Genomic DNA, 27,262 nt, shown 5'->3' on the forward strand with positions numbered 1-27,262 from the left:
CGAAAAACTGAACCCCACATTCCTGTGTTTCTTCCAAATTAATTCCTGCCTGATAATCATTATCAGTGAATTTGGAAAGTATTACAAAAGGGTGATGGGAAGAAAAAGTAAAAAATCTTGATATAAAACCGCTGACCATTTCTCAATACGCAAATTTTGAGTAATATGGCTTCAGCACTATTAACTGGACTAAACTGCATATGAATCAGGGAACCAGGGCCAACCTGAAAGCAGTCACCAGTAATGGAAACAGCACAGTAAGTGCTGGTCAAGCGCTTAAACCTGGCTCCAAGGTTCCTGCTCATTGTCTCTTCCTCCTTTGAGACCTTCCTTAAGGCTGGCTAAGGAGCTCCATGCCATTTCTATGCCTCATGCTTCAGTTATCCACTAGTATCATTTATGAAACAGAAGAGGCTTATTGTGGAAGCACACTCTGGGCCTTGTACACTCCATACGTAAGTTACACAAACATGGTCTTTATACCCAAAACTGACTGGGGTATGAGTAAGGAAAACACAGGATCTGACTTATTAAAATGTTTATCAGCAAAATCACCACTAAGATCTTCTGGAAACAGCTTACACATAAACCACGTAGCTCTGAAATAAATTAAGAGTGGTTTTCTAGTTAACCTTGCTCTTCCAGGATACCACATAACTTAATGTCTGCCTAAAACACTACTTTCTACTCACTCAGTGTGGTTTCCCAAATGTAAGTTTTGACTTCTCAACTAGATTTAAAGGTCCCTGTCTTCTACTTTTATCTTTCCCATGGTGCCAGGTACACAAGTAGGCACTGAATAAATGCATGCTGACCTCACCTGTTAAGTTTTTCAGAGAAGAGGGCCTGGCCTGTGTAACTTGGGTGAACTTTCTATACCAGAGAGGAGCAACTGTTTCCTACAGAGCCCTTTCTTTTCTCCAGAAGATATGGCTTTTGAAGGTATGGAGAAATTGCTTTAATTCTCCTCTGTAAAACCTGGTTATGTTCTGTTTAAATGTTTTAAAAGTTAAGTTCTTCCATAACTGCAATAGGAAAGATAGAAATAGTTGGGCTAGGATGCTAGGATTAATTTTCTTCTTAAAACTTTTTATTCTTTTGTTACATTATCTTTTCAATGAAAAAAAAAATTTTTTTTAAAGATTCACTTATCCACTTCAGAGACAACACAAATGGTACTCAATCATGCCATTTCTACTCACAAGAAAGGAAATTAATTAAAACCTCCATTTCGGAGACAACCCCATTCCTTAGTCCCTAGTTGCAGCCAGTTTCCCCAAATAAAGGCGAGTTGAAAGTCTTACCATCATCAACTCCTAGGATAGAATTGGTATTTGGTAGGTTCAAGGACTCTCCACCAAGGCTGGGTTGAGAATTCATAGACACCAGGTTTTTACTGGTTACTGAAGCCTCTTCAAGCAAACTACTGCCCATTAGTGGCTCAGCTGCACAGAGAATAGGATGTGAGAGACATACAGCACTCAAGGCTGTGCCTGGTCCCCATTTTCCTTCAGGGAAAGCTGGCCTTTTCTTTCAGAACTAAAAGTTAACTTGTATCTTGGATGCCACCTCCTATTTCACTTACTTTTGGGAAGCAAAAATAAACCTAGAAGGGAAGAAATGAGCCTCACAGATAAATACCCTTGTGATCAGCATCTGGATAATTAACATGAAATAGGATTGGTGCATCCCTAAAAAGGAGTACTCAGAATAAAATGATTAAAGAAAGACATGGAAAGGAGTAACAATAAAATGTATTATCAAATTTAAGTCAGGGTTAAAAAAAAAGGGAGTCATAACTGATAAGTAAAAAATGCTTAAACTACTGTCATACAGAAATCTTCACCACAGGTGCTGGTTCGTGCATCAGCACAGTTACCACCAAATTCACTAGAAGAAGTTTTAAAACTATAGACTCGGGTTTTACTCCCAAGGAATCTCATTTATCAGGTTGTTTGGTGTTGCTGGATGGGAGGGGTGGACAAGCAATATAAAATGTATGTTTTAAAAACCTGCAAAGAATTTTACTGTACAGCTGTATTTGGCAACCACTAGTCTACCAAATGAGACCAGTCTCTCTACCCAAAACAGAAGCAGAACATTTCCATATTAGACAGGCCAGTTATTTGCCTCTTTGAACCCCCAAAATATAGCCCTCGCTCTATCTCCCCCTCACCAGCTGGCTCCTGCTCTTGGCTCCCAGCTGCTCCCATCTGCAAGTGGTGCTTTCTCACGTGCACGTTCCTGCTCCCGCTCTGAGAGAAGGTCTTCCCGCAGACTTGACACTGATGTGGCTTCTCTCCTGAAACACAGACCAGAAAGACAGGGTGCATTTCTGACAGCAAGAGAATGGACTCAAGCCCTAGATGGAGAAGCCCAGAGGATGTCAAACTAAACACAAAGAGGCTGCTCCTTCTCGCGTTCCCCAGGCTCTCAACCGTCAGTCCCCGGGGGAAGGCTGGAAGCCACCAGGCGGGCTTAGCATACTCACTGCTCCCAGCCTCCGAGGCTCTCCAGACCCCCTGGACTGCTGCTTCCACAAAACAACCTCTTTGGTATAAGATCATGGGAGAGACAGAACATTTCCTACTCCTTTCAGATACAGTCTTCCATGAACCTCAAGGACATGCACTATCCTCAAGGATTCCAACCCTAGATTCATAATATACCTTTATCTCATTTCCTGCCACAACTCTCAGTCTTCAACGTTCACACTGGTGGTTCTTGTACACGGTGATCTGAACTATCCCCTATGTCCTCAAGTCTGAAACCCTAAATGTACATTTTACCTACGCTGACAACCACACTGAGGTCAGTGTCAAAGACTCTTGGCCTACATATAAGTAGTAGATAGCAAAAACTAAGTGAAATGACCAGAAAATTTCCAGAAGAAACAAAATCTACAGAGGCACAAAGCTGGTCAATGATTGCCTGGATGTGGGGTGGGAGGAGGAACTGACAGCAAAGGGGCACAAAGGAACTTTTGGTGTGATACAAGTGTTCTATAACTGGTTTGTGAGGATGACCGTATAATCCTATATATTGTCTAAAAAATCACTGATGTGTATATTTACAATAGGTGAATTTTAAGGTATACTCATTATAGGTCCAAAAGCTGTTAAAAAGTAACTATAATGGGACTTCCCAGTAGTCCAGTGGCTAAGATTTCAAGCTCCCAATGCAGGGGGTCTGGTTCAGTCCCTGGTCAGGGAACTAGATTCCACATGCCACAACTAAGAGTTCACACACAACAACTAAAGATCCCACATACTGCAGTGAAGATCGAAGACTGCATGCTAAGATGCAGTGCAGCCAAATTAATTAATTTTTAAAAATAACTATAACAGACTGAATATAGCGAACATACAGAAACACATGAATTCAAAAGGATGCTAGCAAGAGAGAGAAAGCAGTGAAAATAACACTACTAGAAGCAACCAGGGCACCAACTTCTTATTCTGAAAGCTCAGCTAAAAGAAAACATATTTATCCTTTCATGGGCAAATTACCAAATAATCCTAGTCAATAGAGATCTATTATACAGACTAATTCCAGCTAACAAATGTGAATAACAAAATTAGAAAAATTAACATTTTATAACCCTGATGAAGTAACGAATTTAGGCATCATTCAAAGATGAAATCATTAAGTCAAAAGGATGCAAGGGAATGTTACAATGAGGGGATTAACGTGTTAACCACCTGAACCAACTGATCAATTGTGACAACCAAGCTCTGTGTGCCTCCTGAGGTGATGCAAAATGAAACACATAAAACCACACATAACATATCCTTGCCAAAACCTTTGAACCTTTTAGGAAATACAGGGGAACAAGTTAAATGACACAAAATGAGGTTAACCAACGCATCCAGAACATGAGATGAGCTATAGGACCTGACTGACTCTGTTGTGCAGTAAATCTAGAACGTGAAAATCAGAAAGTATAGATAGATCTACACTAGTCAAGTGCAACAACTGGACCATTTTGGGGTCCTGATTTAAACAAATCCACTTTAAAAGACGTTTTTGAGACAATTGGAAAAAAATTAAACATGGACTGAGTCTGAGATAAAACCAAGGTGTTACTGTTAATTTTGATAGATTACGGTAATGGCATTATTGTTACGTAAAAAAGTATTTTTCTCTATTTTTATGTAAGTTTAACAAAATTTTACATAACAAAATAAAGAACACTAAAATGAAAACACTCTACAAGCCAAACAAAACACACCTGGAAGTCTACATCTAACCCACTATTAGTTTGCTACCTCTGCTTAGAATTTGTCATATTAAAACCCTGCTCTACACCTAGGATCTCAGCTCTGAAATTCACATCCCTGACTTATTATACCTCTCCAACTCCCTTGCTCCCATTTAACTGCTTTGTTGTCTTCATGACAAATAACTTCCAGTCCCTTCTCTCCATTTCTCCCATTCTGGCTTCCCTTTGCTTTCCATGGCTAGCCATTTGAACAAGTTCCTGATTCCATTCTAGAATCTCATTCTACTTCGAGTTCACTTCTGCCTTGGCAAGTCTCTGAATAACTCCATGTACCATATCTGAGGTAATGTAGAAGTGCCCAGCGTACTGCCAAGTAAATTTATTGATTTCCTCAGAGAAAGAGAACGCAGTTCAATAGCTCAGCTGAAAATAATAATTAGGTTCTTTTCCCCTTGATTATATGATCCTTTGATGTAAGTAAGCATCAAGGACCTTGATTTCTGATTCTGTCAAGAAAGGGAGGAAAGCAAGGCATCTGTTTCTCTTTAGATTTCTTTATACTACTACCCTAACCTTTTACCCTTTTGGCTCTCCATCTTCCCTGAAATCTATGAATGGTACCTGAGTGAACCACCAAATGTTTTCGAAGACTAGAATACTCAGCAAAGGAACGGCCACATCCTTGGGCTTCACAAAGGAAAGGCTTCTCTCCTAGAGACAGAAAATGAGATAAAGACTCAGTCTTTTGATGAAATGACTTTTATTCTCTTTTCCCACCAATCTTTTCCTGTTTTCAATCACTTTGATTTATTGAACTCACGTTATATATATCAACTCTCAGTGATCTTCTGGTACACAGCTCCACCCCACCACCCCCATTTTCTTTAGAGTGGCTGCCTCTGAACGTAATACCTCCTTCTCCCTCCTCAAGGGCTGAGCCCCAGCTGCACTGAGCCACCTTCTTACATTATCCCATCCCTTCTGAGGAAATCAAGAAAACAGTATATATGCTCTCAGAATTTTTACCTTACATCAGTTCTTCAAGATTCAGTTTTAAGATTAAGAACACATATTTTTGAAGCTTATAAAATAGGTATTACATAATCCCATCTTATAAAAACAATTGTCTAGTCAGAGATATACAGAAATCTGTTACAATGTGTTAACAGTAGTTATATCATGATAGTGGTATTATGGTTTATTTTCTTCTTTGTGCTTTTCTGTAATTCTCATTTTCTACATTATTGTTATTTTAAAAATGAAAGATGCATAGTGAAAATTGAAGACAGACGGTACTATTGACTTTCTGGCTCTGATACTGTACTATGGCTACATGTCACTTTGGGCAGAAGCTGGGTGAAGCACAAATAGAATTCTTTGTACTTTTTTTGTGACTCTTCATGAATCTATAAATATTTCAAAATAAAAAATAAAAAAAATAAGAGATGCATTCCATATTTCCCAAGGGTCACAACCTAGTGACAAAATAAATGTATTCATAAATAACTTTAATATAAATTCCTTTATAAAAAACTGCTTACATGTATTTATAAAGGGAAGAAATTCCTATTGTGGTTAAATTTTTTTAAAAAGCAGAATTTAAGTTGCTCTTAAAAAGTGACAAGGATGAAAGGAAATTTCAGGCACAAGAACTAGTATGAACACAGCCTTGAAACTCAGAGTGCCCAAAGCAAGTTCAGAAAATGCCAAGTGTGAAATAAGTAATATATATTGGTCTTTGCCCCTGGTTCCTGACATAAAGCTCTTAAAATACTTGTACACAGCGGTGCTAGGAGAACTTTTTGTTCTAACATTTAGACTTGGATCCCAGCTCCTAACGCAGAGCTCCTAAACCCCTTGTAATTTTTTCAGTGATAACAGCACTAGGATAATCTGCTGTTCTAATATTTGATCTCTGATCATGATTCCTGACAGAGTTCCCAACCCCCTTGAATTTCCTAGATGATAGGAATGTATTTTGTTCTAATGAGATGACTCTTGGTGGGCTCCTGGATGGGAGCTAGTCACCAGATTAGACGCTTGGGAATTTCAGCTCCACCCTGTTTTCAGAGAGGAGAGACAGCCTGGAAATGGGTTAATGATGAATCATGCCTACATGATGAAACCTCCATAAAAATCCCAAAAGTACAGGGTTCAGAGAGCCTCTGGGCTGGTGAACAGGTCTATGTGCCAAGAAAGTGGTACACCCCAACTCCACAGAGACAGAAGCTCCTGTGCTTGGGACTCTTCTGGATTTCACCCTTATGCATCTCTTTATCTGGCTACTCATCTGTATCTTTTATCATATCCTTTATTACTTAATAAACTGGTAACATGTTTCCCTGATTTCTGTGAGCTGCTCTAGCAAATAATCAAATCCAAAGTGGGGGAGGAGGTTGTCATGGGAACCTCCAACTGGTAGCCAAGTCAGACTGAGGTTGAAACTGACATCTGAAGTAAGGGGCAGTCTTGTGAGGCTGAGCATGTGGGATCTGACGCTATCTTCAGATAGTGTCAGAATTCAGTTGTTCAGTTGTAGACACCCAGCTGGTGTTGCAGAGGACTCCTTGGTTTAGGAAAATGCATCCAGTATCAGAAATGTTATGAGTGTGACAGTGTGAGAGAGTAAAGGAGAAACATGGAAACTCAGCAAGTAAGGCTGGCATGGTGACAAGACAGGAGCTGGGCCCTGACGGAAGGAGGAGCACAGCTCTAGACTGCACTGTTCTTTCAGACTGTACCACACAGTTTAAGGTTTATGATTTCCCAGTGGTCTGTAACTTTCTGGAAAGCGTATCTGTATACTCACACTAACCTCAGAATGCTATGCACTCCAAAAGTTGCCAAATGAATAAAAAATATACTCATATATATGATAGAATATCAGGAAAACAGAAAATTCCAGTTAACAAATAAGGTTAGATGTTTAACAAGATGAACTCAAGAACCTAAGAAAAAGAGGATTTCAAAAACGATTCACCAGAATCTAGTGGCACAAATCTCTTCATCAAGCTGGCTTAGGTAAGATGGCCCTCCTGTTCAGAAACTGAGAGGATGGTGATTTTGCTGAGATAAAGACTGGAGGTTCAAGAGACATTGCTGTAGAATGGTTAAAGAGCATGAGCCAGTTAATCCTGAGTCCCAGTCTTGCCATGACCACTTATCAGTATGGGGAAAATATTTAAAATCTCTGAGAATGAGTTTTTTTAAAATCTATAAAATTAACATAATACAACCTCAAAAGATTACTTTGAGGATTCAACGAAATGATACAAGTTAAATATATTAAGCATAGTGCCTGGTACACAGCAGTCTTCATGTTAAACCACTAAAACTGGCAGCTTTAATTACTATCGTTACTACTAAAAAAGAGTTGAGGTCAATTCTGACATCTGAGATAAAATGAGTTGTCAGCACTTAAAAATAAAATACTTGGAAGAGCTCTGGGGTCATACCAGAATTCAAATCCCAGCTCTACCATTTCCAAGTTGCATAATGTTGGACAAGTTCCTTAACTCTCTATCCTTCTGTTTCTCCATCAATAAACACAATATCTAAAGCATGAAGGTACACTGAAAATTAAATAAGACAATGTGTATGTGCTTGGTATATATTAAATTGTCTCAATAAATCCTAATTTTTATTACTATGCTAATTATTGAGAATCAGATCTGTGAGGCATCCAGGAAGAAATGATTGGGAGAAACTCAAAATTCTGAAACTGGTCCACAACTGGATTAACAAGGGAGAGCTAACAAGAGTCAGAATGAAGAGAGAAAATCAGGTCACACTCTGAATAAATGATGTTCAGTTTTATCAAATGCTACAAAGATGAGAGGCACAAGGATAAAGAGGTTACTGAATTTAATAAGGCATAGTGAATTCTACTTTCCTTAGCTATTCAGCTAGATGCTTTTCTTGTTGTTTTATTCAAACTGCTTTCTTGGAGCAAGAATAGTTTATCCTTTCAAGAACGAGCTGAGAACAGAACTATTCTTTCCTAAAACATATCCCAGTGGTAATGACAATCTAGAGGAAATCCCCAGAACATATGTGGCTTCACCTTGGCTTTCACTTTCTAAATGCCATTTATTTGTACCTGCTGTCATTTTAGCAATGCAAGAATAAACAAGGAAGACAAAGAGAAGATAGCAAGAAAGTGGGAAGAATAGTTACACATTCTATGGTAGTAGTTTAGGTTTAATGATTAAGCTGTGGCAAGAGAGTTAGCACAGCTTGGTCAAGGGTTTGGAAAGTCACCCTTAAACTTTTAGATTGAGAAGTCAGGGTATCTTTATTCTGCTCCTTTGATATTAACATGCTGTTTGCCCCAGAACAAGGCCCTTCTCCATTCTGTTTCTCAGGCTGTGAGGCTCTAACAAAAAAGTTAACTCAAAATCAGGGATTAATCTTAGCTTTTGTACTTCCCCTCACCTTACCCCAGTTAGTGCCTAAAATAGGATCTGTGTAGTTTGTGTAACTCAGTAAATGTTAATGAATAAAATTAAAACTGTGTAATGTTTAAGGATATCTGGAAAGACTCACTTCTGTCCATATCTCATCAAATCATTGTTATTAGAGAAGGCCTTATATCCCCTTTCTGTTTAAGGCTACTAGAGGCAGAAATCAAACTGTTCATTCTCACGAAGAGGTGCCCTGAGGCATCTGAAAAAAAGAAATTTCATCTTCAGAATTCTAGCAACAGCCCCAATCTTCATCTACTAAGGAGAGTCAGCAAGCACTGAGCCAAGCAGCAGATGGCCTGCGGGAGTGCTGAGGTTGCACACACCTGTGTGGATGCGCAGGTGGTTCTTCAGGTTTCCAGCTGTAGTGAACTGCTTACCACAGTTGGACTCAGGGCACACAAAGGGCTTCTCCCCATTGTGGGTCCTCATATGCACCTTCAGCCTCTGTAGTACATAGAAGCTTTTCCCACAACCTGCTGCAGGGCAGATAAAGGAGCGGTCGTTTCTGGAGGAAAAAAAATCACATAATCAGCAAAGCCTGAAAATGCTCTTTGCTAGAGAGAACAAGTCAAAGCTCCTATTGACTCTCAAAATATAGTAAATCCCAAATCTGAATGTATGAGAATCACTTTAAGTTTGTTAAAAACTACAGATGCCCTACTTCTTGAAAATATTGATTTCATAAGTTCAGAGTAGAGTTTAAGTTTATGTATTATTAAGTTCTCCAAGAAATTATATTTTACGATGAGATTTTGAGAACTCCTGCTGTAAGACATTTAGGTGACAAATATCTTATTAAATATTTGTCAAGAACAAGGTAAATGAGACAATGCAAATGTCTCTATTAAAGAACAAAAGACATCTTAACCACAAGTGAGCTGGAGCCCCTGTTTTCCTTTAATCTGTCAAGTGGGGGGATTTCTGTCAAGTTCCTTCAGAAACACCAAAATTCTTGAGTTCCAAATATGGAATTTCGGGTTTGCTCACCGATGAGTTTTGAGGTGGTACTTAAAGTGAGCTGGCCACACAAATGTCCGGTCACAGCCTTCAACTGTACACTTGAGCTTCTTCTCCATTTGAGGAAGGGGCCCAGAATCTTTGGGTTGCCCATCACCAGAACCAAGGTGGACATTTTCTCCTGTAACAGAGTTACATATTTGTAATCCAGGGAAGGAGTCTGCTCAGATACTTTGGTTCAAACAATAAAACCACTGCTAGTGATCATTAATCACATATCTACCGTCACCTTCCCCAGTGATCTTTGCATAATCACTTAACAGAAAGTGATTGTGCTCTGCATCCCCATCTCCTTACTTACTCCACAGAACTACCAAATGCCACGATACTAGGCCTCTTTGACAAATGTAAGAAATATCCAAAATAGTTTAATTAAAAAAAAAGCTGCATTCAACCTATTTTGCATTACACATTGGTGAGAAAGCAGGTATGGCAACACCAAAAGTGGAGTCCTACAGAAGATCACCTGATGCTCCAAGTAATCAAAACTTGTATTTTAAGAAGGAGCAGTCAGTCTGGCTTAATCATGGACTTATAGTAGTAATTTCTTTTGTAGACAACCAGTCTAAGATTTCTATCTCCTGAAGTCACGTTGGCTGTTTTTGTCACTCTAGAGAATAAGAACCACCTTCTCATTACCTGTACCACTCCTCCTCAGTTAAGAAATATTTAAGAATGCAAAAACTCAGTGCATTTTAAACTTTCTAATCATATTTTTAAAAGTTAGAGATAGTACCTGATCAAGTTTTTTGTTCAGTAGAATAAAAAGCAGCGAGGAGAGGAACATACACTTCAGTGACTTCCTTAAATTTAAATGAAATTAGTTAACTAAATCTTTAAATAAATTCAAGATTAGCAGGTGGTGCATCCTTTCTCTCATTTTCTTCAATACACAGTTGGACATCAACAGAGAAAAATATTCACAACCACTTGTTGTCGTTGTTCAGTTGCTAAGTCGTGTCCAACTTTTTGTGACCCCATGAACTACAGCATGCCAGGCTTCCCTCTCCTTTACTATCTCCCTGAGTTTGCTCAAACTCATGTTCATTGAGTCGGTGATGCCAACCAACCAACTCATCCTCTGTCGCCCCTTCCTCTTGCCCTCAATCTTTCCCAGCATCAGGGTCTTTTCCAATGAGTCGACGCTTTGCATCAGGTGGCTGAAGTACTGGAGCTTCAGCTTTAGCACCAGTCCTTCCAATGAATATTCAGGGTTGATTTCCTTTAGGATTGACTGGTTTGATTTCTTTGCTATCCAAGGGACTCTCAAGAGTCTTCTCCAGCATCACAGTTCAAAAGCATCAGTTCTTCAGTGCTCCAGTCTTCTACTGGAAAAACCATAGCTTTGACGATATGGACCTCTGTCAGGAAAGTGATGTCTCTGCTTTTTAATACACTGTCTAGATTTGTCATAACTTTCAAGGAACAAGCATCTTTTATTTTGTGGCTGCAGTCAGTGTCCGCATTGATTTTAGACATCATTAGAGAAATATATTCACAACCACTTAATTCTGTTATAAAAATATGGAGTTTATTTTTCCATTACAAATACCTTAGGAATAAGATTCATATTTCCAAATTTCCCCTGTCAAAACCCAAGAGTAGGATAATATGTTATATCTACCATACTTCCTGGAAACTGACAGTTGATCAAAGGCAGTATCTTTCCCATCTATTATTAATCTCATTTTCTTCCCATCTTACATTTTCCTTGCTGCACTTCACCAAATACTAACTGTAGAACTAATTGCTCCCAGGTTGAAGCAGAACCCAAGATGACTTTTGCTAGTTAATATTAATTAACTTGTTCCTTTTTAATACTGTCCCACAGTTTTTTTGTTTGCTTAATCCAAACATGGGTAAATTTCAGACAGCACACAAGTGCATATACCATAAAGAAAATTTTCCAATAACTCCAGAACTCTAGCTAATTAATTTCTAACAAAAGGTCTGTAAAAACCCATGCTAATCCAGAGATTTAAACCAGTGACAGTTAGGGCTTTGTGCATTCAATTTTGCATATATATAATCATAAAATAGGGGGAAAAAATCCTTCAGAAAAGAGTGAGTTGCCTTGTATTTAAGTCATTAAAAAATTTCCCAAAGAAGTGCTCTCTAAACTACTTTGTTTTTGAAAACAAAGCACTGTTTGAAGAACTGTCTTATGACCTGGTTTTGCACACTACCCCAAACAAAAGAGCAAGAGAGACAAAGAAGTTCAATACCCCTTATATTGTACATATTGAAGAACACTGTAAACACTTCAAAGACTCTACAGTTATGTGGGTAAGGTCTTTGCATTTGGGATAAAATTTTCAGTGAAAGTAGTATTGTACAGAGCAGGAATCAGTAAACTTTTTCTGTAAAGGGCCAGACAGAAGATATTATGGGCTTTGAGGCCATATGGTCTCTGTCACAGCTACTCAACTTTGCCATAGTAGCAGCCATAGACAATCTGTAACTAACGGGCATGCCTGTGTTCCAATAAAACTTTATTTATAAAACTTTATAAAACAGGTGGTTATTTGGCCCTTTGCTGACTCCTGATACACAGCACCACATACAAAACTAAAATATTTCTGTATTTCAACTTAGATGAAAGTGATCGTATGTTTGTGGTAAAGACAGTATGTACCTTACCTCAACCATCTGTTATATTACCTTAATTGTCACAGGTTAATGAGAAAAGACAGAGGCAGATCTAATATAAGAAATATTATGGCAAAGGTTCTGCAGTGGTTTAGGAGTGGCTTGAATAGAGCCATGGTCCTCAAGCTTTAACATGCATTGTTAACTATAATGAGGGCTTACTAAAAACTAAAAATGTTTCTGATTCAGTAAGATGAGACCTGATAACGTGCATTTCTAAATCACTGGTGATGCAGATGACCTAGCGACCACACTTTGAAAAATTACTAGATAGAGAAAAAGTGGCCCAGAGTAAATAGTACAGGCATGCTGAACTCAAGAAAAACCACACTATACCCTATTTGGATATTCAGAGGTCTTCTGATGAACTGGTTCCACCCTCCTTGCCCTGCCTGCCCCGCAAAAGCAGCACTGTGGTAGATGATAACTGCTAAACTGCCATGAGCAACAATTTAGTTTCAGTGAAACACTGCCATCTGCCACAATGATTTAATATTAATTTCATTTTAATGTTTTATAGTTTTATTTCTATTGATAAAGCCATTTGATTTCATAATGGTATAAAATCTCTAAGTATAAAGAACAGTACAAAATCAACTAAAGATAACACCAAGATCTGTGAAAAATTTTTTTCTGTTAAAAAGGCTTCGGTAATATTATTTAAAGCTGACAACTGTTAGTTGATTCTGCATATGAACCTGGCATGGCTGAGTTATTTTATAGAAAATAAGATAAGCAATTTACACATTTCTAGGCTTCTTCTCTCATCAATAAAGTAATCTGGATTATATGCAACTCAAAAGATAGCCACTCTCTACCAAAATCTCTGAATACTGGAAAGGAAAGTAACACAGGGGTCTCACCATTGCTGTTGGTTTTTGCATTCTTTGCCAGCTGTGCCCGAGTAGCAGCAATCAAACTGTCATGGGCCAACTCCTGAACCCGGAGGAACCAGGGAATGCTACTGTCTGTGCTCTCACTGGAGAGGAAATCATTCCCTGAATCCTCAGCCTCATCTTGTACAAATACCAAGTGTTCGGCTGAAGAGCCCAGACCTGGAAGAAACAAGAGGATATATGCAAGTTAGCCATCCAGTAATCCCTTTGATTGACCTGGCTCAGAAACTCTCCATGTCCTGAATCAGCTAATCCAGACTTTCACGTCTCACCTCAAGCTTCTGTTCTCATGCAAGATTAGGTTATCAACTCTACTCCCAGCTGAGAGACTAGTCTTTATCTTACCTCCTCCTGTTTCAGAGGCAAAGTATGTTTCCCAGCAACCCGGCTAACCCTTACCTCTAGGATCCAATCCTATCTTTTAGTTATCTCCTCTCCACCTTCAACCCATTCCTCCTTGCTGCTGCTGCTAAGTCACTTCAGTCGTGTCCGACTCTGTGCGACCCCATAGACGGCAGCCCACCAGGCTCCCCCGTCCCTGGGATTCTCAAGGCAAGAACACTAGAGTGGGTTGCCATTTCTTTCTCCAATGCGTGAAAGTGAAGTCGCTCAGTCGTGTCCGACTCTTAGCGACCCCATGGACTGCAGCCTACCAGGCTCCTCCATCCATGGGATTTTCCAGGCAAGAGTACTGGAGTGGGGTGCCATTGCCTTCTCCGCCATTCCTCCTTAGTGGCCACCTTACAGCTCCCCTTTCAGCCTTTCAATCTGTCTTAGCTCAAGCCTCTCCCACATTTTTCTTTTTTATAGAAAATCTCAAGTATGACTCTAAATATCACCCTCTCACCTATTCCTTCAAAGTCATGTTTCTTGAAGTTTCTTAACTTCTAACTTGTGTATCTACTTCCTCACCTGCTGTCCACTCCCCACCTCGTTTAACTCTAGGCTCCATCTCTCCCACCTCAGTAACAACTACTCTTGCTAAGTTCACCAGACATACACTTCCCAGTCCTCAACTCACCGGCCCAATTTGTAGTTATTTGGTATGACTTACAGAAAAAAAGATATTAAATGTGGTTTCCCCCACATCATTCTCATCCAGTTTTCTTGATCCCTCTCTACCGGCTCCTTCCCATTCTTCTATCACGCCCTTAAAACTTTTTTCAGGGTCCCGGATGTGCCCTCGTTTCTGTTTACGCTCCAGACTACTCCTGAATCAAAGAATTCATGCTCATTGTTTCACATACCTCCCAAATGCTGGTAAGCACTAAAAACTACTTGTTTCACACCACCCCTTTCTAGAACTCTGGATTCCTGTTTCTAACCCTCCTCCTAAGTGTTCCTGTGCAATCTCAACATCAACAGGCACAAAGCATTCTCCCCACATCCTGTTCTTCCTGTGTGCACCATCTAGCCAAACACACCACTTAACTCCCCCAAAGAAGAAAATGTTAAGTCATCTTAGAGTCTGCCTTTTCCCTCTATATGTTCAATTGATCACCAAACTATACCAATTCTCCAAAATAATAAAATAATAGCTTCTTTCCATTTTAAGTATGACTAAGTTAATTATTCCTCCCCACCCTCCCGCCCCGCCTCCAAGATTTTTTCTTAAGCATGAGTAGAGGTCAGAAAAAAATAAAGAATACCTGCTCTTGTTAGATTAAGAAGAATAAAGGAAGTGCTATCACTTGGCTGTAGATCTTGCAACAAGCTAGGGGACTCTGGAGTGGACAAAAACTCTGGAGACTTCTGTACAGTCTGAGCCCTCGTCTCTTCTCCGTCTGGACCCACATTCACCTGAAGGCTTCTCAACACAGCCGAGGAAGGAACCTCCTTGGAGGAGTTCGTATGATTTGGAGTATCATCTAGTAAAGGGAAAATACCACAGCTTTATGTAGTAGCTATCTCCAAGGAGTTCACCATTTGATACACAGTACCTAACACCCTTGTAACATCACTTAGAAATTAACACCCTTACAGGAGCAGATAGCATTTTCATTTTATGAATATAAAATCTGCTCAGAAAAGAACAGAGTGTGAAAGGCAGCTAAAGCTCTAAAGGACATCAATCAGAACGTGAGGGGCAGACTCCTCTGGCGATTGGCAGTAACTAATAAAAAACCATCCACATTTGGACATTAAAGACCTTTGTCCTTTTGAAGCAAAGAAAATATTAACTCAAGAATAGGATTTAAATTTTAAACTGTTTTTCTTGGGAAAAGATGCCACTCTTTAATTTTTATAACATGGATGCGAGGTCTGGTGAGTCACTAAGGGAAAAATCGCAGCCTGCAACACAACTGAAACTGTACAGAATCACCAACATGTCTCATTAGGGTTCTGACTTATACCAGATGTAAAGAAATAATTCAGAAGACCTGCTTCCAGAGCTCTATTCTAGGGGAGGGGATGAATTTCCAAAGATTCTAATTGCAACATAATGAGGAATTACACTACTGCGCTAAAGCATCCAATGTTTTCAGGGGTTTCATTCATCTTCATAGAATGCAGGTTACATTTTTCTCTTTCTGAAGGAGGTAACCGATAAGATTATAGGAATATAGTAGAAGCCTAGGCACAGCACTGCCATTCTAAAGCCTAATGAAGTTGCACAGCAAAGTAAATGAACTTAATGCCAGTGAATTGGTTAAATGTTAAGTTTTATTCTATATATATTTTACCACACACACACAAAAAGCCTGTTCTTAAATACAGTTCATAGCAGCACTGTTTGCCATAATATGATGCTGGAAAATAACTACATATTCATCAACAGTGGCATGGATCAAGAAGTTGTGGTACACTCATAGAACAGTATACAGCAATGAAAACAAACAAGCGACAGCTATACACAGGATGAATCTCACAAATATAGAGTAAAAGAAGAAAGGTACAACAAGATACACTCATATGATTCCACTCATTTAAAGTCCACTTGACTATTAGCAAGGAAAGCATTATTTTGGGATGCAATGAATTCTTTATTTTCTGGAATGAGACTTGGGGGATTAAACTTAAAAGTGAAGTGAAGTGAAAGTCGCTCAGTTGTGTCCAACTCTTTGTGACCCGACAGACTATACAGTCCATGGGATTCTCTAGGCCAGAATACTGGAATGGGTAGCCTTTCCCTTCTCTAGGACTTAGAAAACAAAGAATTAATTGTTAAAAAATTGAGGACAGTGGTGACATATGGAAGAACAGAGGTTTTCTTTATCAAGGAGAAACCCATGGAAGGCCTGAAAGCTGGCAATGTTCTCCTTCTTGACTGGGTGGTGGCTATCTCCTTCCTTAATAACTCTTCAAAATGTATATCCATATATAGTTTTGTGCTTTTTTGGGTCTAGCACATATCCTAACTAAAAATATGTAGGTTATATATCCACATATATTTAGGAGGGAGGGGAATGAGGTTAGTGAGGTATGTACAAATATGTTTGTGTTTCTAATAATATGTTTCATGAGCTGGGAGGTGAGTACTTGGGTTTTCCTTTACTATTATCTATATCTGGCTGTCTAAAATATTTTAAATTAAAGTTAAAACTAAAAGAAGGTAATGTAGAAAGGAATATGGATGCTCTTGTTTCTGTTTTCACTTCATTATTGTTAAAAAATATTTATTCAATAAATTAAAATTAGGAGAGAAAATTTAGGGGGAAAAGCCTAATGAAGATCGACACTTATTAGCACATGGAAATTTTCACATACTGAAAATCCACAAGGATTTGGAAAGACTACCAACATACCAGTAGAAAAATGGGAGTTGAGAGACAGAAGATGTGGGAAAGATAGGAGCCAGGTAGAAACACTTTAAATCAAACTGGTTGAATATATCTGCCCTTAAGTCATTTCAAAAATCAGAGAGAAAAAAAAAAATCAAAGAGAAAAGAACACCGCTAGAGGATAGTAACCAAAAGATTTTACAACAAATGAGTTGTCACAACAGATGACCCTTCCCTGATTTAACATTAATATTCCAAATTTTAAATATTTCAATTTCCAGAAAATAAAGAATTCATTGCATCCAAAAATAATACTTAAATTGCTGGTAGTCAAGTGATGGGATCTCCTTCTCATACAAAGCTAATTTCACTACTCATGCTCAGCATTCTACTACTTCCTCCTACCTCTCCTGGAGCCTCCTTACCAATTACCCACTCTTTCTGTTCACAGCTTCTCTAATGGGTTCTTTCCCCTTAACACAAAACCACCCTCTAGTACTTCAAATCCTAAAAAAATTTACCTCTTTAATCTACTCCGTGTCCTTCTCTTTTTCCTTCCCACAGCAAGACGAACTTTAGAAAGTATACTTCCTCAACTAGACCCACCCTTGCAGTGATATCTCAACCTGCTACAGCCTGGCTTTCCATTCCCTCTCCAAGGAACATGTCCTGCCTAGGGCAATAATGACTTCACCGATCCTATGGCACTGGTGGTGGTTTAGTCCGACTCTTGTGATTCCATGGACTGTAGCCTGCCAGGCTCCTCTGTCCATGGAATTCTCCAGGTAAGAATACTGGAGTGGGTTGCCATTTCCTTCTCCAGGGGATCTTCCCCACCCAGGAATTAAACCCGGGTCTTCGGTACTACAGGTAGATTCTTTACCGACAGAGCTATGAGGGAAGCCTATCTCATTGGGATGGTCCCTGTATCCCTAGCCTCTTAGAAGCATTTGTCAACTTGACCATTCCCTTGGGTTCCAAGCCTGCACTTCATGCCAGTATTCCTCCTATTGCTCTAGCCTCTCGTTATCCCCTCCTTCACAGGCTCTCCTGCCTCACCCTGTACCTTGAACAGGTACCTTAAGTCCCATGCAGTTCTGCCTTGGCCTCCTTTTCTTCTCACTCTCACTCTATGGGTGTTCATATCTGTTCTTATGACTTAAACTACCGTTGCAGGGAATTGACAGTCCAGTGGTTAGGACACCATGTTCTCAATGCTGAGGACCCAGGTTCAGTTCCTGGTTGGGGAACTAAGATACCACAGGCTGCACTGCACAGCCAAAAAATTAAACAAATAAACTACCAGTGCACTTATGACTCCCGTGGTTGCCTTTCACCATGACTCTTCTAATTTTTACTGTTTCTACCAGTCAGTTATAAAGTCAGTTATCCCATTCCACCAGAACCACAGAGAAGGCTAAGTTCTTTTAAGTCTTGTTTATCTTATCTTTGATGACACTAATTTTTACCTGGTAACATTAGTCGACTGCATTCTGAGGCTTCAGTCACTGGAAGTAGGGACAAGCAAGTTATGTCTTTAGCTTCTGATTCTACTAACCCCTGTCCCAGGGGGATGGACGTATTCTGAACAAACTGTACCAGGAGCTGGAGGGGACAGGGGGAGGTGGAGACAACAAATAATACAGGTTGTCAGAAATATATCTAAACTTCTGAATTTACCAAAAGGAGACTATGTATTGATAATTAAGTCTTGACTGCTCACTATTATCTGCCTTATTCATAGCAAAACCAGATTAACTAAAAAATATTGTTATTTTTAATAAATGTTCTATTCTAGACAAAAATTGAATGATATGGAAAGTAATAGCCTTCCACAAAACAAAGAAATGATAAAAGTAATTATAGTTATAAATGGTGGTTATTACAAATTCAACTGCAACAATGTGTATGATTATAATATACCTTATAAAGCACTTTTCTGTGTATTGACTCTTTTAATCCTCACTGAACTCAGTAAAATTAAACATGTATTTTAAAGGTAAGAAATCAAGATGAAAACACTAAGTCACTAGTCCAAGGTCACATCACTCGTTAGGAGCAGTGTCAGTCTTCATACTCAGGTAACATGATTCCAAATTTAGCTATCTTTCTACTAAACAACACAAATGTTCTAAAATTAGAATAAAAAAAAATTAGAATGAGAAAAATGATTAAAAAGTGTTTAAATCCCTTAATCACATTTAAAAAGAAAACTTATTGATATATACAATTATATAATCAATATAACAGTCCTGGGTGTTCATTGGAAGGACTGATGCTAAAGCTGAAGCTCCAATACTTTGGCCACCTCATGCAAAGAGCTGGCTCACTGGAAAAGACTCTGATGCTGGGAGGGATTGGGGGCAGAAGGAGAAGGGGACAACAGAGAATGAGATGGCTGGATGGCATCACCTACTCGATGGACATGAGGGTGAGTGAACTCTGGGAGTTGGTGGTGGACAGGGAGGCCTGACGTGCTGTGATTCATGGGGTCGCAAAGAGTCAGACACGACCGAGCGACTGAACTGAAAACAAAATTAATTAACATGGTTTGTGGTAGTAAAGATTTACATATGTATATATATATATGCCATATAAAAATAAATTATGTCATTATATTATCTAAATGTATAATAATTTATACTTATTTAAATAACAAGTATGAAAGTGAAAGTCTCCCAGCCGTGTTCAACTCTTTGCAACCCCATGGACTATACAGGCCATGGAATTCTCCACGCCAGAATAACGGACTAAACAGTCCATGGAATTCTCCAGACCAGAATATTGGAATGGGTAGACTTCCCCTTCTCCAGGGGATCTTTCCAACCCAGGGATCAAACCCAGGTCTCCCACATTGCAAGCGGATTCTTTAACAGCTGAACCACCAGGGAAGCCCCAAAACTAACAAATATAAAAAGTCATAAAAGGTAAGAACTGAAGTTTTAAATTTTTGAGAAAGTAATTAGTAATAGAAAAATAACAAACTAGTATTTACAACCAAAACCATATGACCTACAAAACTTAAAATATTTAATACCTCGCCCATTATAGAAAAAGTTCGCTGACTCTTGAACTAAGAACAAACTCTCTAACACAGCCCAACAAAAGAAAAAGAAACCAGGGGTCTGGTCTCACCTCTGGTTTGGATTCTAACTCATCTGATAACATTGATTCAGCTTCCGAATTCTGCAGCTGTTCAGGGGGCAGGTTAAAATTGTAACTCAGAGTCAGTGACGCCTTCCTGCTGTGCTCATGTTCCTCTAGGAAGTGCTGTAAAGCTTTCCCTGCAAGACGCTGTGCTGGCTGGGGAATCAATGCCGCCTAAAAAAGGAAAAAAGAGAGCAAGAGACTTCAGAGCAGGAGGAAAATGTAGCTAAAAAAATAAAGTTACTTTATAGTCCCCCAAATCACAACAGCAAGTAAAGAATTCAGCCCCAAAAACTTGTTTTAAAATAGAACAAGACCAACATGTATCAAAACCTATAAAAAGTCATACTTCAAGGCAGAATTTCTACTAAGAATCTATTCTAAGAACACAGAGAACAGACTTGTGGTTGCCAAGTGGGAAGTAGGTAGGGGAGAAATGGATTGGGATTAGCAGATGCAAACGATTATATACAGAATGAATAAACAACAAGGTCCTACTGTATAGCACAAAACTATATCCAATATCCTGTAATAAACCACAACAGAAATATGAACACACGTGTATATATACATATATATACACGAGTCATTATGCTCTACAGCAGAAACATAACATTGTAAATCAACTATACTTCAATAAAATAAATTTTTAAATAAATAAATAAAATAAAAAATAAGCAAAGGCTTAAGGTATGGAAAAAGCTATATGTCCAAAGAATTTCACCTTATCATCTGTGATAATAAATAACACTATAAGCAACATATAAATACACATATATATTCATTTAAGTAATGGCTGATTATGGTATGACACTGTCACTTAAAAATAGTTATGAAAACAAAGCAACAACAAAAAATGCTAATGATATTAAATTACAAAAACAAAATACAAAATGATACATTCGCTGTCATTAAAACCAGTTATAACATGCACAGGAAAAAGTACACAGGAAAAAGTAAAAGGAAATTCACACAGCCATGATAGTCACTGTACTGGGTGGGTTGTGGTAGACTGGTGTAACATTTTTCTTAATTTCTCAATTTTGTATAAAAGATAGTTATACGGTCAAAATCTGAACAGTGTTTCCAAAAAAAACAGAACTCTTGGGACCCTAATGAAGCTGTTTCCCCTACTTAATTTAAATTCTTACTTTCTTCATGACTATCTTCAGTGTTGTGTTTGGATTTCTTCTTCATTTTTTGTGTGTATTTATCTATTATAGATTTTTGGTGTGTGATTACCACAAGGTTTGTTTTTGTTTTGTTTTCATTTCATTTTGCTTTTTGGCTGTGCTGGGTCTCTACTGCAGTGTGCAAGCTCTTCACTGCAGAGCACAACCTTCTCTAGTTGCAGCTCGTGGTTTAGCTGTCACGGCTTGTGGGATCTTAGTTCTTGGACCAGCAATCAAACCTGCACCCTCTGCTTTGGAAGGCAGATTCTCAACCACCTGACCACCAAGAAAGCCCCTACCATGAGGCTTTGGTAAAGTAGTCTCTCTCTATACACACACACACACACATGACTGCTTTAAGTTGTTGATATCTTAATTTCAAATGCATTTTAGATATCCTGCATTTTTACTCTCCTCCTCTCACGATTACTGGCTTTGATATCATATTTTACACCTAATTGCTTTGTGTGTCCCTTAACTGCTTATTGTGGATACAGATGATTTCATTACTTTTTTAACTTCCCTACTAGTTTGTGTGTGGATGATTTCCTACCATGACTGGATGTTTGCCTTTACCAGTGAGCTTTCATATTTCGTAATTTTTTTTTTCTAGTTGTGGTCCTTTCTTTTCCACCTAGAGAAGTTTCTTTAGTGTTTGGTGTAAACTGGTTTGGTGGTGATGAATCACTTTAGCTTTTGCCTGCCTATAAAGTTTGATTTCTCCATCAAATCTGAACAAGAACCTTGCTGGGTAGAGGATTCTCGTTTGCAGTTTCTTCCTCTTATTCACTTAATGTGTATCATGCCACTCCCTTCTGACCAGCAGTTTCTACTGAAAAGTCAGCTGATAACATTGTGGGAGTTCCCTTGTATGTTATTTGTTGCTTAGCCCTTGTTGATTTTAATATTTTGTTTATCTATACTTTCTGTCATTTTGATTACTGTGTCTTGGAATGTTCCTCCTTGGGTTAATCCTGTATGAGACTCTCTGCACTTCCTGGACTTAGGTGACTGCTTTCTTTCCCCTGTTAGGAAGTTTTCAGCCATTATCTCTTCAGATATTTTCTCAGGGTGACAATATACAACCTTGACGTACTCCTTTTCCTATCTGGAACCAGTCTGTTGTTCCATGTCCAGTTCTAACTGTTGCTTCTTGACCTGCATACAGGGTTCTCAAGAGGCAGGTCAGGTGGTCTGGTATTCCCATCTCTTTCAGAATTTTCCACAGTTTGTTGTGATGCACACAGTCAAAGGCATTGGCATAGTCAATGAAGCAGAAATAAATGTTTTTCTGGAACTCTCTTGCTTTCTCCATGATCCAGCGGATGTTGGCAATTTGATCTCTGGTGCCTCTGCCTTTTCTAAAACCTGCTTGAACATCTGGGAGTTCATGGTTCACATATTGCTGAAGCCTGGCTTGGAGAACTTTGAGCATGACTTTACTAGCGTGTGAGATGAGTGCAATTGTGTGGTAGTTTGAGCATTCTTTGGCATTGCCTTTCTTTGGGATTGGAATGAAGACTGAGCTTTTCCAGTCCTGTGGCCACTGCTGAGTTTTCCAAATTTGCTGGCATATTGAGTGCAGCACTTTCACAGCATCATCTTTCAGGATTTGAAATAGCTCAACTGGAATTCCATCACCTCCACTAGCTTTGTTCATAGTGATGCTCCTAAGGCCCACCTGACTTCACATTCCAAGATGTCTGGCTCTAGGTCAGTTATCACACCATCGTGATTATCTTGGTCATGAAGATCTTTTTGTACAGTTCTTCTCTGTATTCTTGCCATCTTCTGCTTCTGTTAGGTCCATACCATTTCTGTCCTTTATCAAGCCCATCTTTGCATGAAGTGTTCCTTGGTATCTCTAATTTTCTTGAAGAGATCTCTTGTCTTTCCTATTCTGTTGTTTTCCTCTATTTCTTTGCACTGATCGCTGAGGAAGGCTTTCTTATCTCTCTTTGCTATTCTTTGGGGAACACTGGGCTGGAAGAAGCACAAGCTGGAATCAAGATTGCCGGGAGAAATATCAATAACCTCAGATATGCAGATGACACCACCCTTACGGCAGAAAGTGAAGAGGAACTAAAAAGCCTCTTGATGAAAGTGAAAGAGGAGAGTGAAAAAGTTGGCTTAAAGCTCAACTTTCAGAAAACTAAGATCATGGCATCTGGTCCTATTACTTCATGGGAAATAGATGGGGAAACAATGGAAACAGGGTCAGACTTTATTATTTTGGGCTCCAAAATCACTGCGGATGCTGACTGCAGCCATGAAATTAAAAGATGCTTACTCCTTGGAAGGAAAGTTATGACCAACCTAGATAGCATATTAAAAAGCAGAGGCATTACTTAGCCAACAAAGGTCCGTCTAGTCAAGGCTATGGTTTTTCCTGTGGTCATGTATGGATTTGAGAGTTAGACTGTGAAGAAAGCTGATTGCCGAAGAATTGATGCTTTTGAAATGTGGTGCTGGAGAAGACTCTTGAGAGTCCCTTGGACTGCAAGGAGATCCAACCAGTCCATTCTAAAGGAGATCAATCCTGGGTGTTCATTGGAAGGGCTGATGCTAAAGCTGAAATTCCAATACTCTGGCCACCTCATGCGACGAGTTGACTCACTGGAAAAGACTCTGATGCTGGGAAGGATTGGGGGCAGGAGGAGAAGGGGACGACAGAGAATGAGATGGCTGGATGGCATCACCGACTCGATGGACATGAGTTTGAGTGAACTCCGGGAGTTGGTGATGGACAGGGAGGCCTGGCGTGCTGTGATTCACGGGGTCGCAGAGAGTCGTACACGACTGAGCGACTGAACTGAACTGAAGCATACTTACGTATCAGTTAACAGAAATAATGATAAAATTCTTCAGAAGCAAAATTTTGCATAAGTGCTTAAGAAACAAGCAAATCTATCAAATCCTTAGTATACTATAAACTGTTAAGAAATTTGAGTCCAAATTTCCTATAAAGCAGTAGTTTTCAAACTTTTCTGATTGCAACCCACAATAAGATACATTTTCCATCATAACCTAGAGAGTGAAATACACATAGCATGCCTGCGTGCGTGCTCAGACGCTCAGTCATATCCAACTCTTTGCGACCCCATGAACTGCAGCCCACGAGACTCCTCTGTCCATGGAATTTTCCAGGCAAGAATACTGGAATGGGGTGCCATTTCCTCCTCCAGGGGATCTTCTTGACCCTGGAATTGAAGCCACATCTCCTGCATTGCAGGCAGATCCTTTACCGCTGTGCCACCTAGGAAGCCCTAAAATAAACACAAAGGTACACAAAAACAGCATATTTTCATAAAACAATAAAATACTAAAGTACACTAATCTCATGCACTTTTTTTAAAATGATAAGATTCACTAAAATTATCTCACAAAGCTATTAACAGGTTATGTTCCAAAGACTGAAAATCATTCAAGTGTCTAAAATACATATGTTTAACAAAGAGTCAGTCATAAAAATATAAAGCCATAGATACAAACCCGCTATAAATATATATTATCCAACAACCAGCAATTATCCCTGATGAAAGTCTTGGTGAAACTGAGATTACTTGACGCCCATCCTCAAACTTCCTTCAGTTCAGTTCAGTTCAGTCACTCAGTCGTGTCCGACTTTGTGACCCCCTGAACCGCAGCACAGCAGGCCTCCCTGTCCATCACCAACTCCCGGAGTTCACTCAAACTCATGTGCATCAAGTCAGTGATGCCATCCAGCCATCTCATCCTCTGTCGTCCCCTTCTCCTCCTGCCCCCAATCCCTCCCAGCATCAGGGTCTTTTCCAATGAGTCAACTCTTCGCATGAGGTGGCCAAAGTATTGGAGTTTCAGCCTCAGCATTATTCCTTCCAATGAACACCCAGGATTGGTCTCCTTTAGGATGGACTAGTTGGATCTCCTTGCAGTCCCAAGGGACTCGCAAGAGTCTTCTCCAGCACCACAGTTCAAAAGCATTAATTCTTCGGCACTCAGCTTTCTTCACAGTCCAACTGTCACATCCATACATGACCACGGGAAAAACCATAGCCTTGATTAGACAGACCTTGGTTGCCAAAGTAATGTCTCTGCTTTTTAATATGCTATCTAGGTTGGTCATAACTTTCCTTCCAAGGAGTCAGCGTCTTTTAATTTCAAGGTTGCAATCACCATCTGCAGTGATTTTGGAGCCCCAAAAAATAAAGTCTGACACTGTTTCCACTGTTTCCCCAACTATTTCCCATGAAGTGATGGGACCAGATGCCATGATCTTAGTTTTCTGAAAGTTGAGCTTTAAGTCAACTTTTTCACTCTCCTCTTTCACTTTCATCAAGAGGCTTTTGAGTTCCTCTTCACTTTCTGCCATAAGGGTGGTGTCATCTGCATATCTGAGGTTATTGATATTTCTCCCGGCAATCTTGATTCCAGCTTGTGCTTCTTCCAGCCCAGCATTTCTCATGATGTACTCTGCATTTAAGTTAAATAAGCCGGGTGACAATATGCAAAAAGATTCAAAGGAAAAGAAGAAACAGAAGGTTTCAAAATTGACACTATGGGTACCTACTATGGGATGACTCTCAAGTCTGTGACAGTAAGTCACTCTGACTGCAGAGGTTCTTTTGTTCCAGTCATTTTATGTGAGTAGCAGATGTTGTGGAGAAGGAAATGGCAACCCACTTCAGTGTTCTTGCCTGGAGAATCCCAGGGACGGGGGCTTCTGTCTATGGGGTCACACAGAGTCGGACACGACTGAAGTGACTCAGCAGCAGCAGCAGCAGCAGCAGCAGATGTTGAAGGAAATCTGTGTTCTCTAGTAGTTTCTATTTTAGACATTTATCTTTAATGACCAGTTGTGCTGACGGAGGTGAGGGGTATTATTTGATTCATGGGTGTCTTTTTTTTTTTTTTAGCTGAGTATGTTTAAATGAAAGTTGTTTTGATTAACTTGCAAGTAGATTGGATGCTACCTGGTTGGAGATTTTAAAGTTAGTGATGAGATGCGAGGTTCCATTTGGGAGAGTTCTTTGCCATAATATCTCACGTCCTTAAAATGCAATGTTTTACGCTCTGGAAAGACAGATTGTGGTAGTTTGTGTCATGCCACAAATTGCATACTTGACACAGCCGAATCGGAAAAGGCAATGGCAAGCCACTCCAGTACTCTTGCCTAGAAAATCGCATGGACAGGGGAGCCTGGTGGGCTGCAGTCCATGGGGTCACTACTAGTCGGACACGACTGAGCGACTTCACTGTCACTTTTCACTTTCACACATTGGAGAAGGAAATGGCAACCCACTCCAGTGTTCCTGCCTGGAGAATCCCAGGGACGGGGGAGCCTGGTTGGCTGCCGTCTATGGGGTCACAAAGAGTTGGACACGACTGAAGTGACTTAGCAGCAACAGCATGTACTCCTTTTCCTATTTGGGACCAGTCTGTTGTTCCATGTCCAGTTCTAACTGTTGCTTCCTGACCTACATACAGATTTCTCAAGAGGCAGATCAGGTGGCCTGGTATTTCCATCTCTTTAAGAATATCCCACAGTTTGTTGTGATCCACACAGTCAAAGGCTTTGGCATAGTCAATAAAGCAGATGTTTTTTTCTGGAACTCTCTTCCTTTTCCGAAGATCCAGTGGATGTTGGCAATTTGATCTCTGATTCCTCTGCCTTTTCTAAAACCAGCTTGAACATCTGGAAGTTCACGGTTCACGTATTGCTGAAGCCTGGCTTGGAGAATTTTGAGCATGACTTTACTAGCATGTGAGATGAGTGAAACTGTGTGGTAGTTTCAGCATTCTTTGGCATTGTCTTTCTTTGGGATTGGAATGAAAACTGACTTTTTCCAGTCCTGTGGCCACTGCTGAGTTTTCCAAATTTGCTGGCATATTGAGTGCAGCACTTTCACAGCATCATCTTTCAGGATTTGAAATAGCTCAACTGGAATTCCATCACCTCCGCTAGCTTTGTTCGTAGTGATGCTTCCTAAGG

At 39.6% G+C, this 27,262-nt stretch overlaps 1 protein-coding gene across 4 annotated transcripts in view; it reads right to left on the bottom strand.

Moving 5' to 3' along the window:
- ZNF410 (zinc finger protein 410) overlaps positions 1-27,262 on the bottom strand; it is a 39,484-nt gene that overhangs the window by 5,551 nt on the left and 6,671 nt on the right. For 2 of the 4 annotated variants that reach the window (XM_055436486.2, XM_055436485.2), the window contains exons 2-9: positions 20,108-20,293; positions 18,442-18,577; positions 14,900-15,118; positions 13,218-13,409; positions 9,676-9,826; positions 9,012-9,193; positions 4,844-4,933; positions 2,177-2,302 (exon numbers count right to left, since the gene is read on the bottom strand). In XM_055436486.2, the coding sequence (XP_055292461.1) occupies positions 2,177-2,302; positions 4,844-4,933; positions 9,012-9,193; positions 9,676-9,826; positions 13,218-13,409; positions 14,900-15,118; positions 18,442-18,577; positions 20,108-20,140 (1,129 nt within the window). In that variant the 5' untranslated portion in view covers positions 20,141-20,293. Of the gene's footprint in view, positions 1-1,304; positions 1,446-2,176; positions 2,303-4,843; positions 4,934-9,011; positions 9,194-9,675; positions 9,827-13,217; positions 13,410-14,899; positions 15,119-18,441; positions 18,578-20,107; positions 20,294-24,345; positions 24,558-27,262 lie in introns of all 4 variants that reach the window. The other 2 variants (XM_088839459.1, XM_055436484.2) reach the window with 2 other exon arrangements.

This window comes from Moschus berezovskii, chromosome 9 (assembly GCF_049115385.1).
Source record: "Moschus berezovskii isolate FMDL1 chromosome 9, NW_MosBer_1.0, whole genome shotgun sequence".
NCBI classification, from domain to species: Eukaryota; Metazoa; Chordata; class Mammalia; order Artiodactyla; family Moschidae; genus Moschus; species Moschus berezovskii.